Genomic DNA, 18,638 nt, shown 5'->3' on the forward strand with positions numbered 1-18,638 from the left:
ATCAGGAATCAAGTGCATAAGAGACAGCAACAAGTTCCCCGTTTTAATTCAAAGAGCATGAAACTTGGTGTCCAACTCAAGGATATTTAAGAGCTCAAATATCACATCAGGAATAACTAAGATGAGGGAGGAGAGGCAGTAAGCTCTCAGAACTCATGACACGATCGCTCCAAAAAACCTCCAAATAAAGGAATAGCTAAGATGAAAGATCAAGAAGCCCGGAGCAGCCTTGGGTCTTAGGGATGGATGGACTGTCACCTCTGGATTTACATCCCGGGCGCCCAAAAAGCATTTACAAAGACCGAATTTTAAATACAGGCTTAGGCTTCTTAAAGTCAAGAAAGTATTAGGCTTGTCATGAAAATCCAACCGAATATTAGATGCAAAGTCATAAGTCTTGATTATTCCTCACGTTCCACAGGGAATAAGGTAGTCAATACTTTGGCAGAATCTAGGAAAAGGACACAGAAGACAGTAAGTTTGCTACCCATTTTTCATAGGGCCATAGATGCACAACTAGAATCAAGGCCTTTCTAAATGAGGTTCACATCATCTAGTCACTTTGTTTTATAGGTAAGGAAACCAAGGCCCAGAAAGGTGAAACAATTTGCCCAATGACCTATAAATATGTAGAAAAACTGGGATTTGCACCTGGGTTCTGTAATTACAAAGTCAGGGCTCTTTTTGTTGTTATTGTTGTTTGTTGTTCGGTTGTTTCAGTTGTGTCTGACTCTTCGTGACCCCATCTGGGGTTTTCTTGGCAGAGATACTGGAGTGGTTTGCCATCTCCTTCTCCAGCTCATTTTACAGATGAGGAAACTGGGACAAATAGGGTTAAGTCACACAGTAAGTGTCCAAGGCCAGGTTTGAATTCAAGAAGATAAGTCTTACTGACTCCAGGGCCAGCAGCTCTATCCACTGTGCCCCCTAATTTCCCCAAGGCTCTTTTTACTGGTTATCAACAGAAGTTGAGTACCTACTACATTCCTAGCAATGTGCTAGACACTGTGGGAGATACAAAGAAATACAACCTATAATGTCCATACCAGCAAACAGAATTGCCTGTTCCAATGCAGGACTGGGCCATGCCCAGTGAAAAGACATAGCTATTTACTACTTATATTGTCTTGGGCAAATTACTTTGCCTACCAGAAGACTTTCAGAGGAGGTAGTTTTATTTACCTAAGAGTTGCTAGAAATCTGTTCATTGCTGCTCATATTGGACCTTGGGGGTAATAGTGACAAATAGCTAAGGAAAGCCTTGGGGAGAGAGCCCAAGGGAAAACCCAAGAACAAAGATGGGAAAGAAACCCCTGTGCCAGCCTCCCAACCTCCACCCCACAAGAATAAGTGTTTGCCTCTGCCTTGGCAGCAAGGTCCACAAAAAACTGAGTCTTAATTTTACTGTGAATGGGGATAGAGAGGGAAGGAGAAGGGCAACATTCCAATGATGTGCAGAGATTGTACTATGCATGGTGTCCCAAAAGTCTTAGTGTAGTTTTGAACCTTAATAGCTTAAAACAGCACTAAGGGGCAGCTAGGTGGCGCAGTGGATAGAGCACCGGCCCTGGAGTCAGGAGTACCTGAGTTCAAATCCGACCTCAGACACTTAACACTTACTAGCTGTGTGACCTTGGGCAAGTCACTTAACCCCAATTGCCTCACTAAAAAAAAAAAAAAACTACACTAAGACCTTTGGTACACTCCTTATTAGTGTTTCTGCCACTGACAAGAAGCAGAATAATGTACACAAAATGCAGGTTTGTCTCTCTGCTAGAGGAGAAGGTAAAAGGTGTGGAGGAATGAATGTTTATCGAGGAGAATGAACTGTTCCTTGAAGAAATAAATTGCTTTAAGAGCTAAACAGGGGGCCAGCTAGGTGGCGCAGTGGATAGAGCACCAGCCCCGGATTCAGGAGGACCTGAGTTCAAATTTGGCCTCAGACACCTGACGCTTGCTAGCTGTGTGACCCTGGGCAAGTCACTTAACCCTCATTGCCCTGCCCCCCCAAAAGAGTTAAACAAAGAATAAAAGAAATCTGAGGAGGCAAATAAGAAAACAAATCCATGTTTGTTGGAACATGGGAAAATGTATCACTGAGAAAGAAGGGGAAAAGAAGAACAATTGAGCCTTTAGGGCTGATAGATCTGAAGGTTTTCCCATAGAGGGTCCACTAGGTACCAAGAACAAATTAGCTTCTCACAATCCACAGAACTCATCCTGGATGGCTGGGTATCAGCAAGACTCTCTACCATTGGGACCTCTTCCTCCTTGTCTTCCTCTTGCCTCAATCTCCAACACTAGCCTCCAAGAATTCACCTATGAGGCTGGTAGGTGGCTCAATAGATAGACTCTGAAGTCATGAAGACCTGAATTCAAATCAGACTTCAGACACTTTGTAGCTGTGTGACCCTGGGCAAGTCATTTAACCTTGGTCCACCTCGGTTTCCTCAACTATAAAATGCGGGTGATAATGGGACTGACCTCCCAGAGCTGTTGTAAGGATCAAATGAGAGAGACAATGACTGTAAAGTACCTGGCACAGGGTATGCACTAAATAAATGCTGGCCATTATATATTGTTATTAATTCTATGGCTTGGCTGCTCACACTAGCTAGATGAGATAGGTGTCACCAAATCGTTCCTTGTGGTGAGATGGAGGACCACTATGCCTTACCCTCTGCCCTGCTTACTCAGCCTCCAGAACCTCAGCGCTATCATCTGACCTACCGGTCTCCTAGGCCTTGCTATCTGCTCTGCTTCTGTCCCCTTAGGATTTCCAAGCCTCTGCCCTCCGGCTGACCTTTCTCTTACGTATTTTATCCCCCAGTCAGAGCAGTGAGTTCCTTAAGAGGAAGGACTGTCTCACCTTCTCTCTTTGTACCCTGGTGCTTAGCATAGTGCCTGGAACATAGTAAAATATTAATAAATTCTTTTTCATTCATTCATTCATTCATTGACTAAACGATGAAGATCCACAGCTTCTGTGAGATGAGAAAAAGCACAGGACCAATTACTGAAAAAAATTAGCAAGTAGTGGTTCTTTGGGTACCAAATGCAGCCATATGTCAGCCTGAAATAAACAATAGAGGGTATGCTGACTACAGGGTATTTCTGAGACACTGAAGAAAACCTTCTGAGACTTGGCAAACCTGACGACCACCTGCTTCTGGTGATTCATGTGAGGACAAATGAAATCACCAAAAGGAACCTAGAAAGGTACCTCTACAGATGAAGTCTTGGACAATAAGCTAAAGGTTTTAGGGACACAGGCAGAGTTTCCAAAATTTCTTCTGTGAGAGAGACATGGGAATAATAAACATTTATTGAGTGCTTACAATGTGCCAGCACTGGGGGGCAGCTAGATGGCGCAGTGGTTAAAGCACTGGCCCTGGATTCAGGAGTACCTGAGTTCAAATCTGGCCTCAGACACTTGACACTTACTAGCCGTGTGACCCTGGGCAAGTCACTTAACCCCCATTGCCTAAAACAAACAAAACAACAACAACAACAAAAAACAACCAATGTGCCAGCACTGGGCTATGTACTGGGGGGATGCAAAGAAAGATGAAAGACAATCCCTGCTCTCTGGGAGCCCACAATTTAATGGAGTAGACAACATGCAACATGCAAATATCTATGTACAAACAAGACATATGCAGGATAAACTGGAGATAATCTTAGAGTGAAGGCACAAAAATTGAGAGGTATCGAGAAAGGCTTCCTATAGAAGGTGCAATTTTAATCAAAACTTGAAGGAAGTGGGACGGCTACATGGTGCAGTGGATAAAACACTGGCCCGGGATTCAGAAGGACCTGAGTTCAAATCCAGCCTCAGACACTTGACACTTACTAGCTGTGTGACCCTGGGCAAGTCATTTAACCCTCATTGCCTCAGGGGGAAAAAGAAACTTGAAGGAAGTAAGAGAAGCTAGGATGGAGTTGAGGAGGGAGAGCATCCCATGCATCAGGGACAGCCAATGAAAATGCCTGGAGTCAGGATATAGAGTGTATTGTTCAAGAAAGTAAACAGCTAGTTAACAAGATGGTAGCAGAGAATAGAATTTGGAATTACAGACAAGGGCTAAAGAAATAGAAATGATGGTCTTGTAAGCAGGAGTAGAATGTACCTAATGAGAGCCAAGAAGACTATTATTTGCCTAGAGACTTGTATATCTGATTAAGAAGGCCTTAAACTAAAAATTAAGGAGACGTCCAGTAATTCACAAGGGACAAAATCCTAAATCAGGAATGCTAACATTGCTCATGGTCTCAGATATCTATATGCAAATGTACAAAGTATATGTAATACACAAAGTTGAACTAAAGGTTTTAAAATATGGAGGTCATGTTTACCTCATAGTTATCACTGATATTGACTAGGATGTAACACATGACTGGAATTTTAAAAGGTAACAATATACTCTATTCAAAAGCAACAAATCAGACAAAAAGGATGATGGAGTGTCATTGCATGTCAAGAATATGTACTCTTGGGCAGCTAGGTGGTGCAGTGGATAAAGTACCAGCCCTGGATTCAGGAGGACTTGAGTTCAAATCTAGCTTCAGACACTTGACACTACTAGCTGTGTGACCCTGGGCAAGTCACTTAACCCTCATTGCCTTGCCAAAAGGAGAGAGAGAGAGAGAGAGAGAGAGAGAGAGAGAGAGAGAGAGAGAGAGAGAGAGAGAGAGAGAGAGCTGAAGAATATGTAGTCTTATGAGGAATTAAAAACTGGAGAGGGGATGTATGGTAGGAAACATGGATGAAAATCAATGGAGAAAGAAAAATAGAAATGTTATTTCAGGAGTAGAAATAATAGTTCTCATGTATGTGGTCTTTTACAATGACCTTTATAAACACCATCCCCTTTGATCTTCACAACATCCCTCTGAGAGCTGTAATACAAGTCTCATTGCTTCCTTTTTATAAACAAGGAAAATGAGGCCCCAAGAAGTTAAGGTATACCTAAAATCACATAGGTAGTGTAAGGGCTAAAATTCTAGCTATACTATCTAAAAATCTAATGAGTGGTCGCCAATAAATTATAAGCTTTAGCAAGAGTTAGACTTTTAAGCATTTATTAAGGAGAATAAGAATTTGGTAAAGAGAGAGAGAAAGGCCTAGATTCATCTATCAAAGGGAGAGTGCGTTTCTCATTCCACTTTCCACCAGAATCCACATGAAAAAGAGTGACCAGAGCGCCAGCCTCCCCCTTCCTCCTCCCACAAGCCAATGTCATTTTCTGACACCAAAGAAAGCCGCATGGTCCTGCCCTCAGAGGCCCTCTCCTCATGGCGGAGCTTTTCTACAGTAAGTCTCCAGCAGGTGGCGTCATTCCAATCGTTACAGTAGTAAATAGAAGAGTTGGGATTTAAACCAAAATTCTCCAACTCAAAAATCCAGTGGTCTTTTGACTACACCATAATGAAGATAACAGTCTTCCTAGGCATCTAGGAAGGATGGAAGGAAAGCAGGAAGGAAAGAAGGAAGGCAGGAAGGGAAGGAGACACAGAGAAAGGAAGGAAGGAAGGAAGGAAATGGTAGAAATGAATGACAAATTCTGGAAATGAACTAAAAACCTGGTACAGAGACAGGACAGAATAAAGATCAACAACTTCAACTATCTGGATTCTTCTAGAGCTCTCATTCTGCTCAAATGAGACTTGCTTTGTTGACAATTCCATCCTTTAGAGGTTGGGGGATCCAAGAAGGGAAAGTATTGTTTTGTACTTGATTCTGACTAATAAAGAGGAAGCAAGGGAAGTAGTAGCTAAATAACTGGGTATAAAACCAAAGAGAATCCTATAAGAATAATATCAGGAAAGAAAAAGTCTCAGCGATCTGGAGCTTCTATTAAATTCTAAGGACAAATGGAAAATACACACACACACACACACTGTTCTTAAAAGCAAAGCATATAGCTGAATGAGACAGCTGCTGTTTAGTCACAGAAAGATGTCAAGAGATTTCCAGTTTCACTAATCCATGGGATCATTAGGAAGCTGCTAGAGTTTTAATCCTGTCTCTCTCTAAACTAAAAGGGTCATCCAAGGGGTCTTCAGCTGCTTAGTCAAATTCCTCCATCAACTACTAAATGTCGGTACAAAGGGAAAACTCTTAAGGAAGCAGAAAATGGATGAGAACAACGAAAGGGGAATTGTTGTTCAGTCGTTTACTCATGTCTGACTCTTTGTGACCCCATGGATCATAGGATGCCAGGCCATTCTTCTATCCTCCTCTATCTCTGGAAGTCTGTCCAAGTCGTTCACGTTTGTTGTTTCCATCTCATCCTCTGCCGCCCCCTTTTCCTTTTGCCTTCAATTTCTCCCAACATCAGGGTAGAATGCATCCAAATTAATTTGTGGTTCCTCTGCAGAACCATTGCCCAAATTATCTGTGGTGGAAATTATTGCTTATTCATGCTACTCACCTCCTGATAGAGAGGTGATAGACTCAGGGTATAGAATGACACATAGATAGTTTTTGGACATGGCCAATGCAGGAATTTGTTTTGCTTGACTATGAACACTTATATATATATGTATTCGTGCTTAAACATAAACATAACTGTGTTGTTTAAAAATCTAAATGTGGATTCTAATCTGTCCCCCCCCAGTTTTGGGTGGAAACTGGCTAAAATCACTGATAAATTCACCAAGAGTTTAGGCTTTAAGGGTTTATTAAAAGATTTAAGATAGTAAAGAGAGATAAAGATTGAGAACAGATTTCTTATAGCATGGAAATCCTAGCTTTCCTAACCTCCCACATGAAGTACTGCCACCAAGCCAATGTCTTGAACCCAAAGAGGAACTAAGCCCTCAGCCAGTGTCTGCTTCCTACTTCGTGTTCTCCTCCCAGAAATGGGAGGCTCCTCAAGTTGATTGGCTGATAGCTTTGATAGACAGTACCCATGAGCAAACGTCACTTCCTGACACCAAGGAACTTGACCACATGGCTTGCCCTCAGATGCCTTCTCCTCATGGCAGAGCTTTCCTACAGTAAATCTCCAGCAGGTGGTGTCACTCCAATTGCTACAGTAATAATCTCAATTTTGAAGAAGAAAAATTAAGGAGAGGTTAAGGGACCCAAGGTCACACAGCAAGTAAATGTCAAGCTGGGGCTTGAACCCAGACTCCTGCCCCTGAATCTCCTTCCTTTCATCTAGTATCTAAACAATCTTGTTTTTTTGTTTTGTTTTGTTTTGTTTTGTTTTGTTTTGTTTTGCAGGGTAATGGGGGTTAAGTGACTTGCCCAGGGTCACAGAGCTAGTAAGTATCAAGTGTCTGAGGCTGGATTTAAACTCAGGTCCTCCTGAATCCAAGGCCAGTGCTTTATCCACTGCGCCACCTAGCTGCCCTGGATCTAAACATTCTTTTTTTTTTTTTTTTAGTGAGGCAATTTGGGTTAAGTGACTTGCCCAGGGTCACACAGCTAGTAAGTGTTAAGTGTCTGAGGCCGGATTTGAACTCAGGTCCTCCTGACTCCAGGGCCGGTGCTCTATCCACTGCGCCACCTAGCTGCCCTGGATCTAAACATTCTTAACTGGGATAATAGCTCAAAATGTCCCAGTTTGGGTGGGGAGGCAGGGAGTATGGGACCCATTTCATTGTCCCCCACATCAAACGTTTTTACATGGATCAAGTCTGTTTAAGATGAGCATCAAGGGCAGCCTTTTCAGATGGCACAAAAACAATCCTGAAGGATGTATAAAATACGAATCATGGCTCATAGACTTAGAGCTGGAAAGGATCTTAAGAATTTATCTATGCAGCAGGATATTTATAGTAGCATATTTTGAGGCAGCAAAGACTGGAAACAAAGTAGATGCCCATTGGGGAAGCTAGGTGGTGCAGTGGATAAAGCACCTGGATTCAGGAGGACCTGAGTTCAAATCTAGCCTCAGACAATTGACACTTATTAGCTGTGTGACCTTGGGCAAGTCACTTAATCCTCATTGCTACACCAAAAAACAAATAAATACACAAGCAAAAAAACAACAAAATAAATGTCCATTGATTGGAGAATGGCTAAATAAACTATGGTACAGCAATGTAATGGAATATCATGATGCTGGAAGTAATGAGGAATGTGATGAGTGTAGAAAAGCGTGGGAAGATCTCCATGAACAGATGCAGAATGCAGTAAGTAGAGTCAAGAAAAAAACACACACAATAACTACTACAACAAAATAATCAAAACTGTATGCTGCAAAATTATTAATGTTCAAGCTTAGCTTCAAAGAAGAGATATGAGAAGATACTGTCAACCCCCAGGAAACTCTGGGCCCCTACTCTGTTCCAACTTGCAGTTTCTAATTGATGTCCTCCACCCCCAAGGTAAACTCCTGAGAATCTCTACTACAACAAGCAGTTTCTAACTGTTCCTGTTCCTACAGGTCAGACAGGTGACTCCAGCTTGGGTCCTTGACAGTGGCCTGCCTCTGTTGACTAGAAGCAGCTTCAACTGATGCTGCAGATTTTTCAGGAACGTGCTATCTATTGTTGTTGAGTCATTTCAGTCTTGTCAGCCTCTCTGTGAACTCATTTTGACAAACAGGGTTAAGTGATTTGCCCAGGGTCACACAGCTATTAAGTCTCTCGGGACAGATTTGAACCCAGGAAGATGAATATTTCTGAATCCAAGCCCAGAGTTCTATCCACTGTGCTACCTAGCTGCCCCAGATGTTATCACCCTGCAATAAATAACTTGGGCTATTCCAGTTGTTCCATCTATCTACCTAGCCACCACTCCTGAGCATGTATAACCTATGTTTGTAATTCCCTTCTCTGAACATCTCTGTCTGAGTAAGTTGTTGTAAATTGCAATTCCTTGACCCTGAAAAAAATGCATTATTATTTACCGATCATTTTGTTGGTCTAAGTTTTTGTACAAGTTTTTGTACAAGTACAATGCTTCTCCTGGTTTCTTTAGAGAGGAGGGGGACCATGGCTGTGGAACACTGCATATGTCAGGGCTTGGGGATATGTTGGTTAGTTTTTCAGAACTTTTTTTTTAATTATAAAGGATGGTTCTCTGAGGAGGGGATAGGAGAGAAGTAATGGGAAAATAGGGTATCAATAAAATCGTTTTTAAAGAATTTAGTCCAATCCCCTTGTTTTACATATGAGAAACTAAGACCCCGGGCACATGCAACTTGACTTGCCCCAGAGTCACACAGGTAATAAACGGCTGAGGCACTGTCCCCACCTTTTTTCCTTAGCAACTGGAAGAGTTTTCAGGTAATGCAAATGAGCCTTGGATCTCTTTTTAAAACACCCCTTGGTACCAGAAAAATTGGTAGGCCAGCTTCACCTCCCTTCTTGCTGCCCTGACCCTCACCCCCAGCCACTATTTGATTTGTCTGATCTGCTATTTGGTTCCTTTAGAAGCTTCCAAGGGGGCATCTGGGGGCGGGGGCAGCTAGGTGGCACAGTGGATAAAGCACCTGGCTGGATTCAGGAGGATCTGAGTTCAAATCCAGCCTCAGACACTTGACACTTACTAGCTGTGTGACCCTGGGCAAGTCATTTAACCCTCATTGCCTGGCAAAAAAACAAAAAAAAAAAACAGAAGCATCCAAGAAGACAGTATTTGCGAGCCAAGTCCTGTGTCACAAATAGTCATAACTTAGAAATGGCTTAATCTATGCTTCCAACAACTACAATGAGCTCAGCCCTGGAAATTACTTAAGTGATGATTGTTGATACATGGCTGTTACTGGGTGTGTGCTTCAGAGGTAGTTAGATTAGATGGTGAACTCCTTGAGGGCCGGGGGCTGGCTGTCTTTTGCCTTTTTTTGCATCCCCAGTATTAGCACAGTGCCTGGAACATGATAGATGCTTAGTAAATGCTTACTGACTCATTAGATAATAAGAAGAAAGTAGAAGACCCAACCTGAAGTGACTGGGAAGCTGCGTGGATAAAATCCATAAAAGGGTCATACTATAACATGGGTGGTGAGAGCTTTAGATAGCTAGAGCAAAGCTTCTTAAACTGTGGGTCACACCCTAATTTGGGGTCATGCAACTGAATGTGGGGGTCGCAAAAAATTGGCAGTAAATGTTTGATTTGTATACCTATTTCACATACCTATATACCTGGGGTCGTGAAAAGGGGTTGTGAGTAGAAAAAATTTAAGAAGCCCTAGCCTAGATGACCCAAAAAAGGAAACCCAGCAAAAGGAGGACCCAGCTCTTCCCCTCCACCCTGCTGTCTAGGGGGGGGTTGGCGGGGGGCGCTGATAACTAACAGTGTCCAACAGGAACAGGCTTGAGTACCAAGCATTTGAAAATCTAACTTCCTCCTAAAGGAGATAGGGCTATTTTAAGTATTAACTAAAGCAGCTTATTCAAAGACTCAGCTGAAATGCTCTGATAGGTGCCCGAGAAAGAGGAAACAAACTAAAATGTTCACATAATCTGCACATATTAATATTGCCAAATAATCTTAGATTACTTAAATTAGAAGAAGCTATGTGGGTTCAGTGGATAGTGCACTAGACTAGGAGTCAATAAGACCTAAATTCACATCTGGCCTCACCTACTTACTAGGTATGTGACCCTGGGCAAGTCACTTAACTGCTCTATGCCTCAGTTTCCTCATCTGTAGAATGGGGATAATAATAACAACCTCCCAGGGTTGTGGTGAGGATCAAATGAGATAATGTTGGGCAGCTAGGTGGCACAGTGGATAGAGTACTGGCCCTGGAGTCAGGAGTACCTGGGTTCAAATCCGGCCTCAGACACTTAACACTTACTAGCTGTGTGACCCTGGGCAAGTCGCTTAACCCCAATTGCCTCACTAAAAAACAAACAAACAAATAAATAAATAAATAAAAATGAGATAATGTTTGCAAAAGCATTCTGTAAACCTTAAAGTGCTATAGAAATGGGCAACTAGGTGGCGCAGTGGATAAAGCACCAACCCTGGATTCAGGAGGACCTGAGTTCAAATCCAGTCTCAGACACTTGACACTTACTAGCTGTGTGACCCTGGGCAAGTCACTTAACCCTCATTGCCTGGCTCCTCCCCCCCCCAAAAAAGTGCTATAGAAATGTTAGCTATAATTATTATGGATAAGGTCAGTGACCTTGGGTAGAAATCCTGGCTTTTGTGACCTTAAACAAGTCACTTAACTTCTCTGTTTCAATTTCCTCTTCTTTTAAAAGATATGGTTGGGTTAAATGACCTCAAACCAACCCTTCTTATGATCTGGAAATGTGCCCCTTTAAAAAAAAACTTCTAGTACCAGAGGTTAATTTGGCTTCAGCCTTTGATGTTTTTGTCTAGGACCTTCTTCTTGTTCATCATTTCAGTCATGTCTGACTCTGCATGACCCCATTTGGGGTATTCTTGATAGCTTGCCATTTTCTTCTCCAGTTTATTTTACACATGAGGAAACTGAGGAAAACGGGTTAAGTGACTTGCGCAGAGTCACACGGCTAGTAAGTATCTGAAGCCGAATTTGAACTCAGGTCCTCCTGACTCCAAGCCCAGCACTCTATACACTGTGCCACTCTGTATAATAAGCTCTACTTGTATAGTAGACATATGAAAATAAACACAATGTTGTATTACTTCTCAATTCATTAGGAAAGTTAAGGGAAAAAACAGTCTTTCACTCAGTTTATATAACATTTCATCTTTTAGGAGCTAGTGGCAGTTACTGACCTATCTGTAACCCAGAAAGCTCATGAATCACATGTATAAAATGTAAGCCACTTGAGGGCAGGGAAGAGTCTTGTTCATCTTTTTATCCACTTCAGTACTTAGCATTATACACCGGACATCAATAAACATTTCTTGAATGAATGAACGAATGAATGTTCAGCTTTCCAGACCAATGCTAAGAAATCTTTCAGCTTGGGACTAGACTTTAAAAGGAAGGGGTAAGGGGCAGCTAGGTGGCGCAGTGGATAAAGCACCGGCTGTGGAGTCAGGAATACCTGAGTTCAAATCCGGCCTCAGACAGCTGTGTGACCCTAGGCAAGTCACTTAACCCCAATTGCCTCACTAAAAAAATACAAAAACAAAAAAACAAAAAAAGGAAGGGGTAAGAGGTGGCTCTGTTGCCCATCTACTCTCACAATTTACTTTACATTCCCACTTAGAAGGCAAACCATCATTCTTTGACTGCAAAATCTGAATTAAAGAATTTCAAACCCAGAAGGGAACTGAGCAGCCATCTGGTCCAGTGCAGTGTTGTAAAAAGAATACTTTCTAAAAGATACCTGCCTAGTGGTCGTGCAGACTTTGGTTTAGGACCTCAAGGGAAGGAGAATCTACCTTCCTCAGGAAGACCATTCTACCTTTGGATAACTCAAGAAACTTTTCAGTTTAAGACCACATTTTTGTTAGTTCCTTTTCTTCTTTTCTTTTTTTTTTAATTTATGGAATGAAATAAGCATTTATATAACATAGTATAATAAAAAAGATGATTGCATATAAAACTGCAAATCTGTTATGTACAACTTGCTGTTCCTTTTAAATATATAATAAAACGATCATGCAAATTTCTTTTTTTTTCTTTTTTTTCCCTTCTTTTTTCTTCCCTCCCCCACTCCCACCCTAGATATGGCTACGATTAGACATGGGAAGATAATATCCTCCTTGTTTCTCCAGACATTTCTTTTGGTAATAAAATTCATGGCTCTTCCCCCTAACCTTTCTCCCTCATTCTCTCATCTTCCTCTGTGTTCAGACGTGTATGATTTTTTGAGTTTGGAAATAACTACAAAGACTTCCAGCCACAACAGCTGCCTGAACAGGAGTCAGGCTGATATCTCCCACATAGCTACTCCAGTAAAACCCTGACATTCATACCAGGCAGATCAAGAAATCCAATGAGAACCTTCTTCCGCCCCAGAATCACACAAGAGGTCAGCCAGAAACCCGAGAGCAATAAGAAGGGGAACACACCAGCAGGGACATGAGAGAGTCAGCAAGGCTGGAAGAACAGCAACCTGAGATAGTCCTAGGATGGTCTGAAAGTCCCAGGGAGTAGTTTGATATACAGATCTCAGACCTGGACACTCTCAGGTCCATAATAGTATGTTCTGAGATACCAAAGAGGGTCCAGAAGATCCAACACTCTGAACCTCAAAGATCACAGGGGGCTTAACCCCAGGAGTTAAGAAAAAAGCAGGGGATTCAGGGAAAGACCAAGCAGGGCCGACCACCCCACCCAAAGCTCATCAGAGAGTAGAAACTAAAGCTGGAAAGATGGATTTTTTAAAAAAGAAAACTTCAACTAGTACCAAAAATTTTGAGATCCCTCAAAAAAAAAATAAACATAAAAGTCACATAGGTCCAAGATCACACAACTAATAAGCATTGGCAATACCATTTGAACCCAGGTCTGTACCTATCATCTTTATGCCAAGAGGTGGGAAGCATACTGCATTATCAGTCTTTTAGAGTAAGTCAACAGATGAGATCAGTAAGGATTTTTAAAGTACCTACTATGTGCCAGGGACCAAGTAAAGCACTAGAGATACAAAGAAAGGCAAAAACAGTACTTGCTGCATGAATTTGTTATATTGAAGAATACAAAGGGAGGGTCTTTATTTTTTGTTGGACATAGCTATGGGGTGTAGTTGGGGGTTGTCAATTAAGACTAAAAAAAATGTCAATGAAACATGTTTAAAATACAAAAGAGAACAGAAAAAAAAGTCCAGAAAGGGACCCAGACAAGCAGGGCAATTTTGGTACCGTGTTCACATACATACATACATACACAGATATCTGCATTTATCTGTGTATATACATACACAGATATACACATACATGTATGTGTACAGATATACACATATATTTTCTATAATTTCCATATGAATTATATAAATAATTTATCATTCTATATTAATTGAATGCAAAATATATAATTCATGTATATATGAATGTATATTTGTTTTATATTTATATATTATATATATACATGTATATATTAAAAAACCAAGCAGTATGCAATAGAGACTCACAGTTTCATATATCATCCTCATTCCTTTTTTTGGAATGTTCAGGTTTACTGATGTTTGTCAAATTTGTAATAAAAAATTTTTGAAAAAAATGATGGCATATTTATAAGAAACTCCATGAGATTTGAGGTGTTTCTGATATCTGTGCAGCATCTAAAATCACTCTGATTGACTTAATATGTTCATATATGAGAGGACATAGGTTTCTCCTACTGACGCTTACTTTCTACAACTGGATTCACAGTGTCATGCTGGCCCAGTCTAGAAATGGATTGTCAATAGCTTAGATCCTTTGCCGAGCACCCAATTTACGTCTAAGGAAAGGCCTGTGGGCCAGACAAAGACTTCCAGGAAAACAACCCTTTAATGAGTTCAGATGCTGAAAATAACACATAAAATAATGGGAGTCAGCTCACTACAAAGCTTTAGTGCAAGCAGTGGGGAAGAGGGGGAAGGGGAGAGAGGAAAATGGGCCCTGACGTACACCTCAGGCAGACGCACTAACATAGAGTATAACTCACAAACAGGCAGCACTGTGTTGGGGAGCACTGAGACATGGATCCATTCAGCAAAAGACAATGCTCCAGCAGGGAGGTGTGCTCCTGTTGGAGGGGAGGGGAAAAACCTAATGGGAAGGGGACGGTGTGCTCCAAAGTGCTCTTCTGAGAGTGAGGTTCTTATACTGCAATTCTGGAGCTGGCCACACTGAGTACCAGGGGTCAGGGCAAAATATTATTTGGAGGACACAGTTGTACTAACCTTCAAAAAATGTTATTGTCAGTGTTTTTCCACAAGTAAGTTCTATAAACCCACAGCCTCCCATAAGGGAACACTGACATGACAGGCTCAAAACCATCAGGCCTAATCTTGTAACAATGGTTTCCATGCATATAAGCTACTGTTTCCCTTAAGGGGAAACTGTCGTGGTGGTCTTAAGACCACCATGTTTTGGAGATCCTGAGCTCTGTCCTGACTCCATAACTCTCATATATGGCAGGCAAATACATGTTGAGTTGCTGACTTGCCCCACTTCAACACACCTTAGGGGTGTGCTAACAAATGTTTAACCATCAAGTCTACATAGAAAAGACCCACTTTTAAGTTTAATCTGCATTAAACATTTTCTCCATCACTTTAAGTCTAGAAAATTAACAAAATGATAATCAAGGCCCCGTTTGTAGTTTGCTGACTATCAAGGTATAAATGTCCACACTGAAAATATAACAATTCATTCTTCCAACCCCATTATGAGCTAGTTCCAGCATACCACTGTTAAAACTCCCAGAGACAGAAAAAGCACATACTACTTGCCCTTCCATGCAATTCAATCCGACAAGCCTTCGATAAACTCCCACTATGTGCAAGGTACTATGATATCCCTGGGGATACATGGGCCCCCCCCCCCAAAAAAAAAAAGAAAAGAAAGAAATAGTCCTTGACCTTTGAGGGGCTTACATTTTATTGAAAATGCCCACAGCCCAAGATTTTCCCCAAGTTTGAGAGGAGCCCGTTATTTTCCACCCCACTTCCTGACTACTTATAAAATCTTGCTAACAAGGCATTATTTATTACCTCACTTGGTCTGTTTTCTTCCTAGAAACTTGAATGATAACAACAGCACCTACCTCAAAGGGCTGTTGTCAGGCTCAAAATGAGGTGATGCATGTTGGGTGCTTTGAAAACTTTAAAAACTTCATATAAATGTCAGCTACTCTTACCCTTACCCAGACAGTTAGCTGCACAGACAGAAAGAGAGGGAAGGATTCTGCAAAACTAAGGAGACGAAGCACAGATAATGAATAATAAAGGGAGTAAAAAGTCATACCTCCAAAGGCTGGCCTCATGGTGAAATCATGCTCATCTACTCTCAGAAGCTGTTCGGTTTTTCCTTTTTGTAATTTAGTTATGTCATGAGTCTTCTTATATAAGTGACTGCAAAGACACAAAATAAAACCTCTTCCATTGGACACTATTCCATAGCACAAACAAACTGGATGAGATAGTGAGGAAGTATATACTGTAGCATTATGTCTTTTAGATGAGCTTTTTTTTCTCCTATCATGATATCTCTGTTTAGAAGGGTCAATGGAGACAGGGAGGGGTTTAGTTGCCAGTGGGGCTCTTCTGGACTATGTGTTCATAATCTTGGCCAAAATTGTGCTGAACTCTCTGCTATCACCCAAAAAGTTATGGTTGAAATATAACTGAAATTTGATCACTCAAAGGAAGCTTAACTGCGATTTTTAAAGCCATGGGGTGGGGGGTGGGGGTTGCAGCTAGGTGGTGTAGTGAATAGAGCACTGGTCCTGGAGTCATGAGAAAGTGAATTCAAATCTGACCTCAGACATGTAATAGCTGCGTGACCCTGGTTAAATCACCTAACCCCAATTGCCTTTTTTAAAAGAGAGAGAGAGAAATAAAATAAATTTTAAAAATAAAAAATAAATTTTAAAAAATTTTTAAAAGAGAGAGAACCCAGTAATGGTCGTAGAGAACAGATCATGAAACATGCATACATCCTTCCTCTTGTCAGAGAGGTGGGAGACTATGGGAGAATGTAACACATGCTGTAAGATGCAGTCATTATAATAGGTATTTTCGCTTAGGCTGTTTTTCTTTATTAGAAAGGAGGGTTTAGGGGGCAGCTAGGTGGCGCAGTGGATAGAGCACCAGCCCTGGAGTCAGGAGGACCTGAGTTCAAATCTGGCCTCAGACACTTAACACTTACTAGCTGTGTGACCCTGGGCAAGTCACTTAACCCCAATTGCCTCACTTTAAAAAAAAAAAAAAAAAGGAGGGTTTATTTCCTGGGGGGAGTGGAGAGGGTGGTATATCTAGAAATGAATAAAATGTAAAAATGAAAGGCATCAATGAATTTATTTTAAATTAAATTCCATGAAAAGTTACAATCGAAAAGCAACCATTTGTTTCTTCCTCGTCCTACTCTTCTTCTAGGATGATGGTCGTTTTGTGCTGAGTGGTCAGTCATCGTGTACATCCTCCCTATAGGACTAACAAAAGGACTTTGGTATCTGGGTAACAAACAATCCCAGAAGCCTCTAGCAAACATGTATAAATCAAAATTTCTATAGTAATCTTAAGGAAATTGAAAGGATTACCTGATAGACAACTCTTTCCTCAGCTGCATCAGTGCTTAAACTTAAACTTTAGGTCTAACAGAATCATCATACGTCAAAGCTGGAAGGGATGTTCCTTGGAGACTCAACACCCTCATTTTACAGATATGTAAACTGAGGCCCTGAAAAGTGACTTGTCTATGGTTGCAGTTAGTGGCAAAGAGGGGACCAGAACCCCAGGTTCTCTCTGCTATATCAGATGACAGATTTTTTCATCTTTCTTTCTTCTCACTCTTCCTCCTTTTCCTAGACTACCTGCTTCTAGAATCTTGTCTTGACTTCTATTCTCCCTGCTTTTCTTTTTACTTTAAATAATATTAACATTTATTAAGAATAGAATGTCATATAAATATGTAGATCTCTATATATGCAATGCTTTCTTCATTGACCAAACTCTTTGCTTTTCTTATCTGCCTAGAAATAAGAGATACATTATCTCATTTTCTTTTCTCTCCCACTTAAACAGAGCTAGTTAGGAGCATTTTAAGTGAGATCTATTTCCAAACTGTTCTATATAGCAACTGTATACAAATAGCATAATCATATAATAGTAATAAATTCCATTGTTGTTGCAAGCAGCATAGTGGAAAGAACATTAGACTTAGAGTAAAAATACCTGGGTGTAAGTTGCTACATCAACACATCTCTTTCAGCCTTTTTTTCCTTCTATAAAATAGGTGAATGGACAATAATATTTGCATGGTAAAAGATAGAGATAGAGATAGATGTAGATGTAGATATAGATATAGATCTATAAACACATACATATATGTGTATATATACATACATATGTATGCATATATATATACTACAGATTTATATACACATATATGTAAATATGTTGTTGTTGCTGTTGTGCAGTCCTTCAGTTGTATGCAATACTTTCATATCACATTTATAGTTTTTTTGGCAAAAATACTGGAGTAGTTTTCCACTTCCTTCTGCAACTTATTTTACAGATAATGAAACTGAAGCAAACAGAGTTAAGTGATTTTCCCAGGGTCACACAGCTCCTAAATGTTTGAGGCCAGATTTGAACTCAGGAAAATGAGTCTTTCTGAATCTAAGCTCAGCACTTTATCAACTGCACCACCTAGAGGACATATATAAAAATATATACACACATATATATACACATATGTACATATATACATATTTATACCCTTGTGGATCAGTGCCTTGTCATGGCAGAGGAGCTTGTATAGCTCAATGAAACAAATAAGCAATACCATTGCAGGTTACCCAAGACAGATGAATCATAGTGGAGAGTTCTGACAAAAGGTGGTCCACTGGAGAAGCAAATGGCAAATCATTCCAGTATCTTAACTAAAAAAACTCCATGGACACTATTAAAATCATAAAAAATATGACACCAGAAGATGAGCCCCTCAGGTCAGAAGATGTCCAACACATTACTGGGGAAGAGCAGAAAAGAACTACAAGTAGTTCCAATACTAATGAAGTAGCTTGGGCCAAAGACAAAAGGAAGGTCAGCTACAGATGTGTCTGTTGAAAGGAGAA

At 40.8% G+C, this 18,638-nt stretch overlaps 1 protein-coding gene across 1 annotated transcript in view; it reads right to left on the reverse strand.

Moving 5' to 3' along the window:
- The window catches only part of GABRR2 (gamma-aminobutyric acid type A receptor subunit rho2), a 67,299-nt gene that overhangs the window by 33,826 nt on the left and 14,835 nt on the right, over window positions 1-18,638 (reverse strand). Inside the window, exon 2 of the mRNA XM_043962393.1 lies at window positions 15,806-15,912. Within this exon, the coding sequence (XP_043818328.1) occupies window positions 15,806-15,912 (107 nt within the window). The remainder of the gene's footprint in view (window positions 1-15,805; window positions 15,913-18,638) is intronic.

The sequence above is a fragment of the Dromiciops gliroides genome, chromosome 4 (genome assembly GCF_019393635.1).
Source record: "Dromiciops gliroides isolate mDroGli1 chromosome 4, mDroGli1.pri, whole genome shotgun sequence".
NCBI lineage: Eukaryota > Metazoa > Chordata > Mammalia > Microbiotheria > Microbiotheriidae > Dromiciops > Dromiciops gliroides.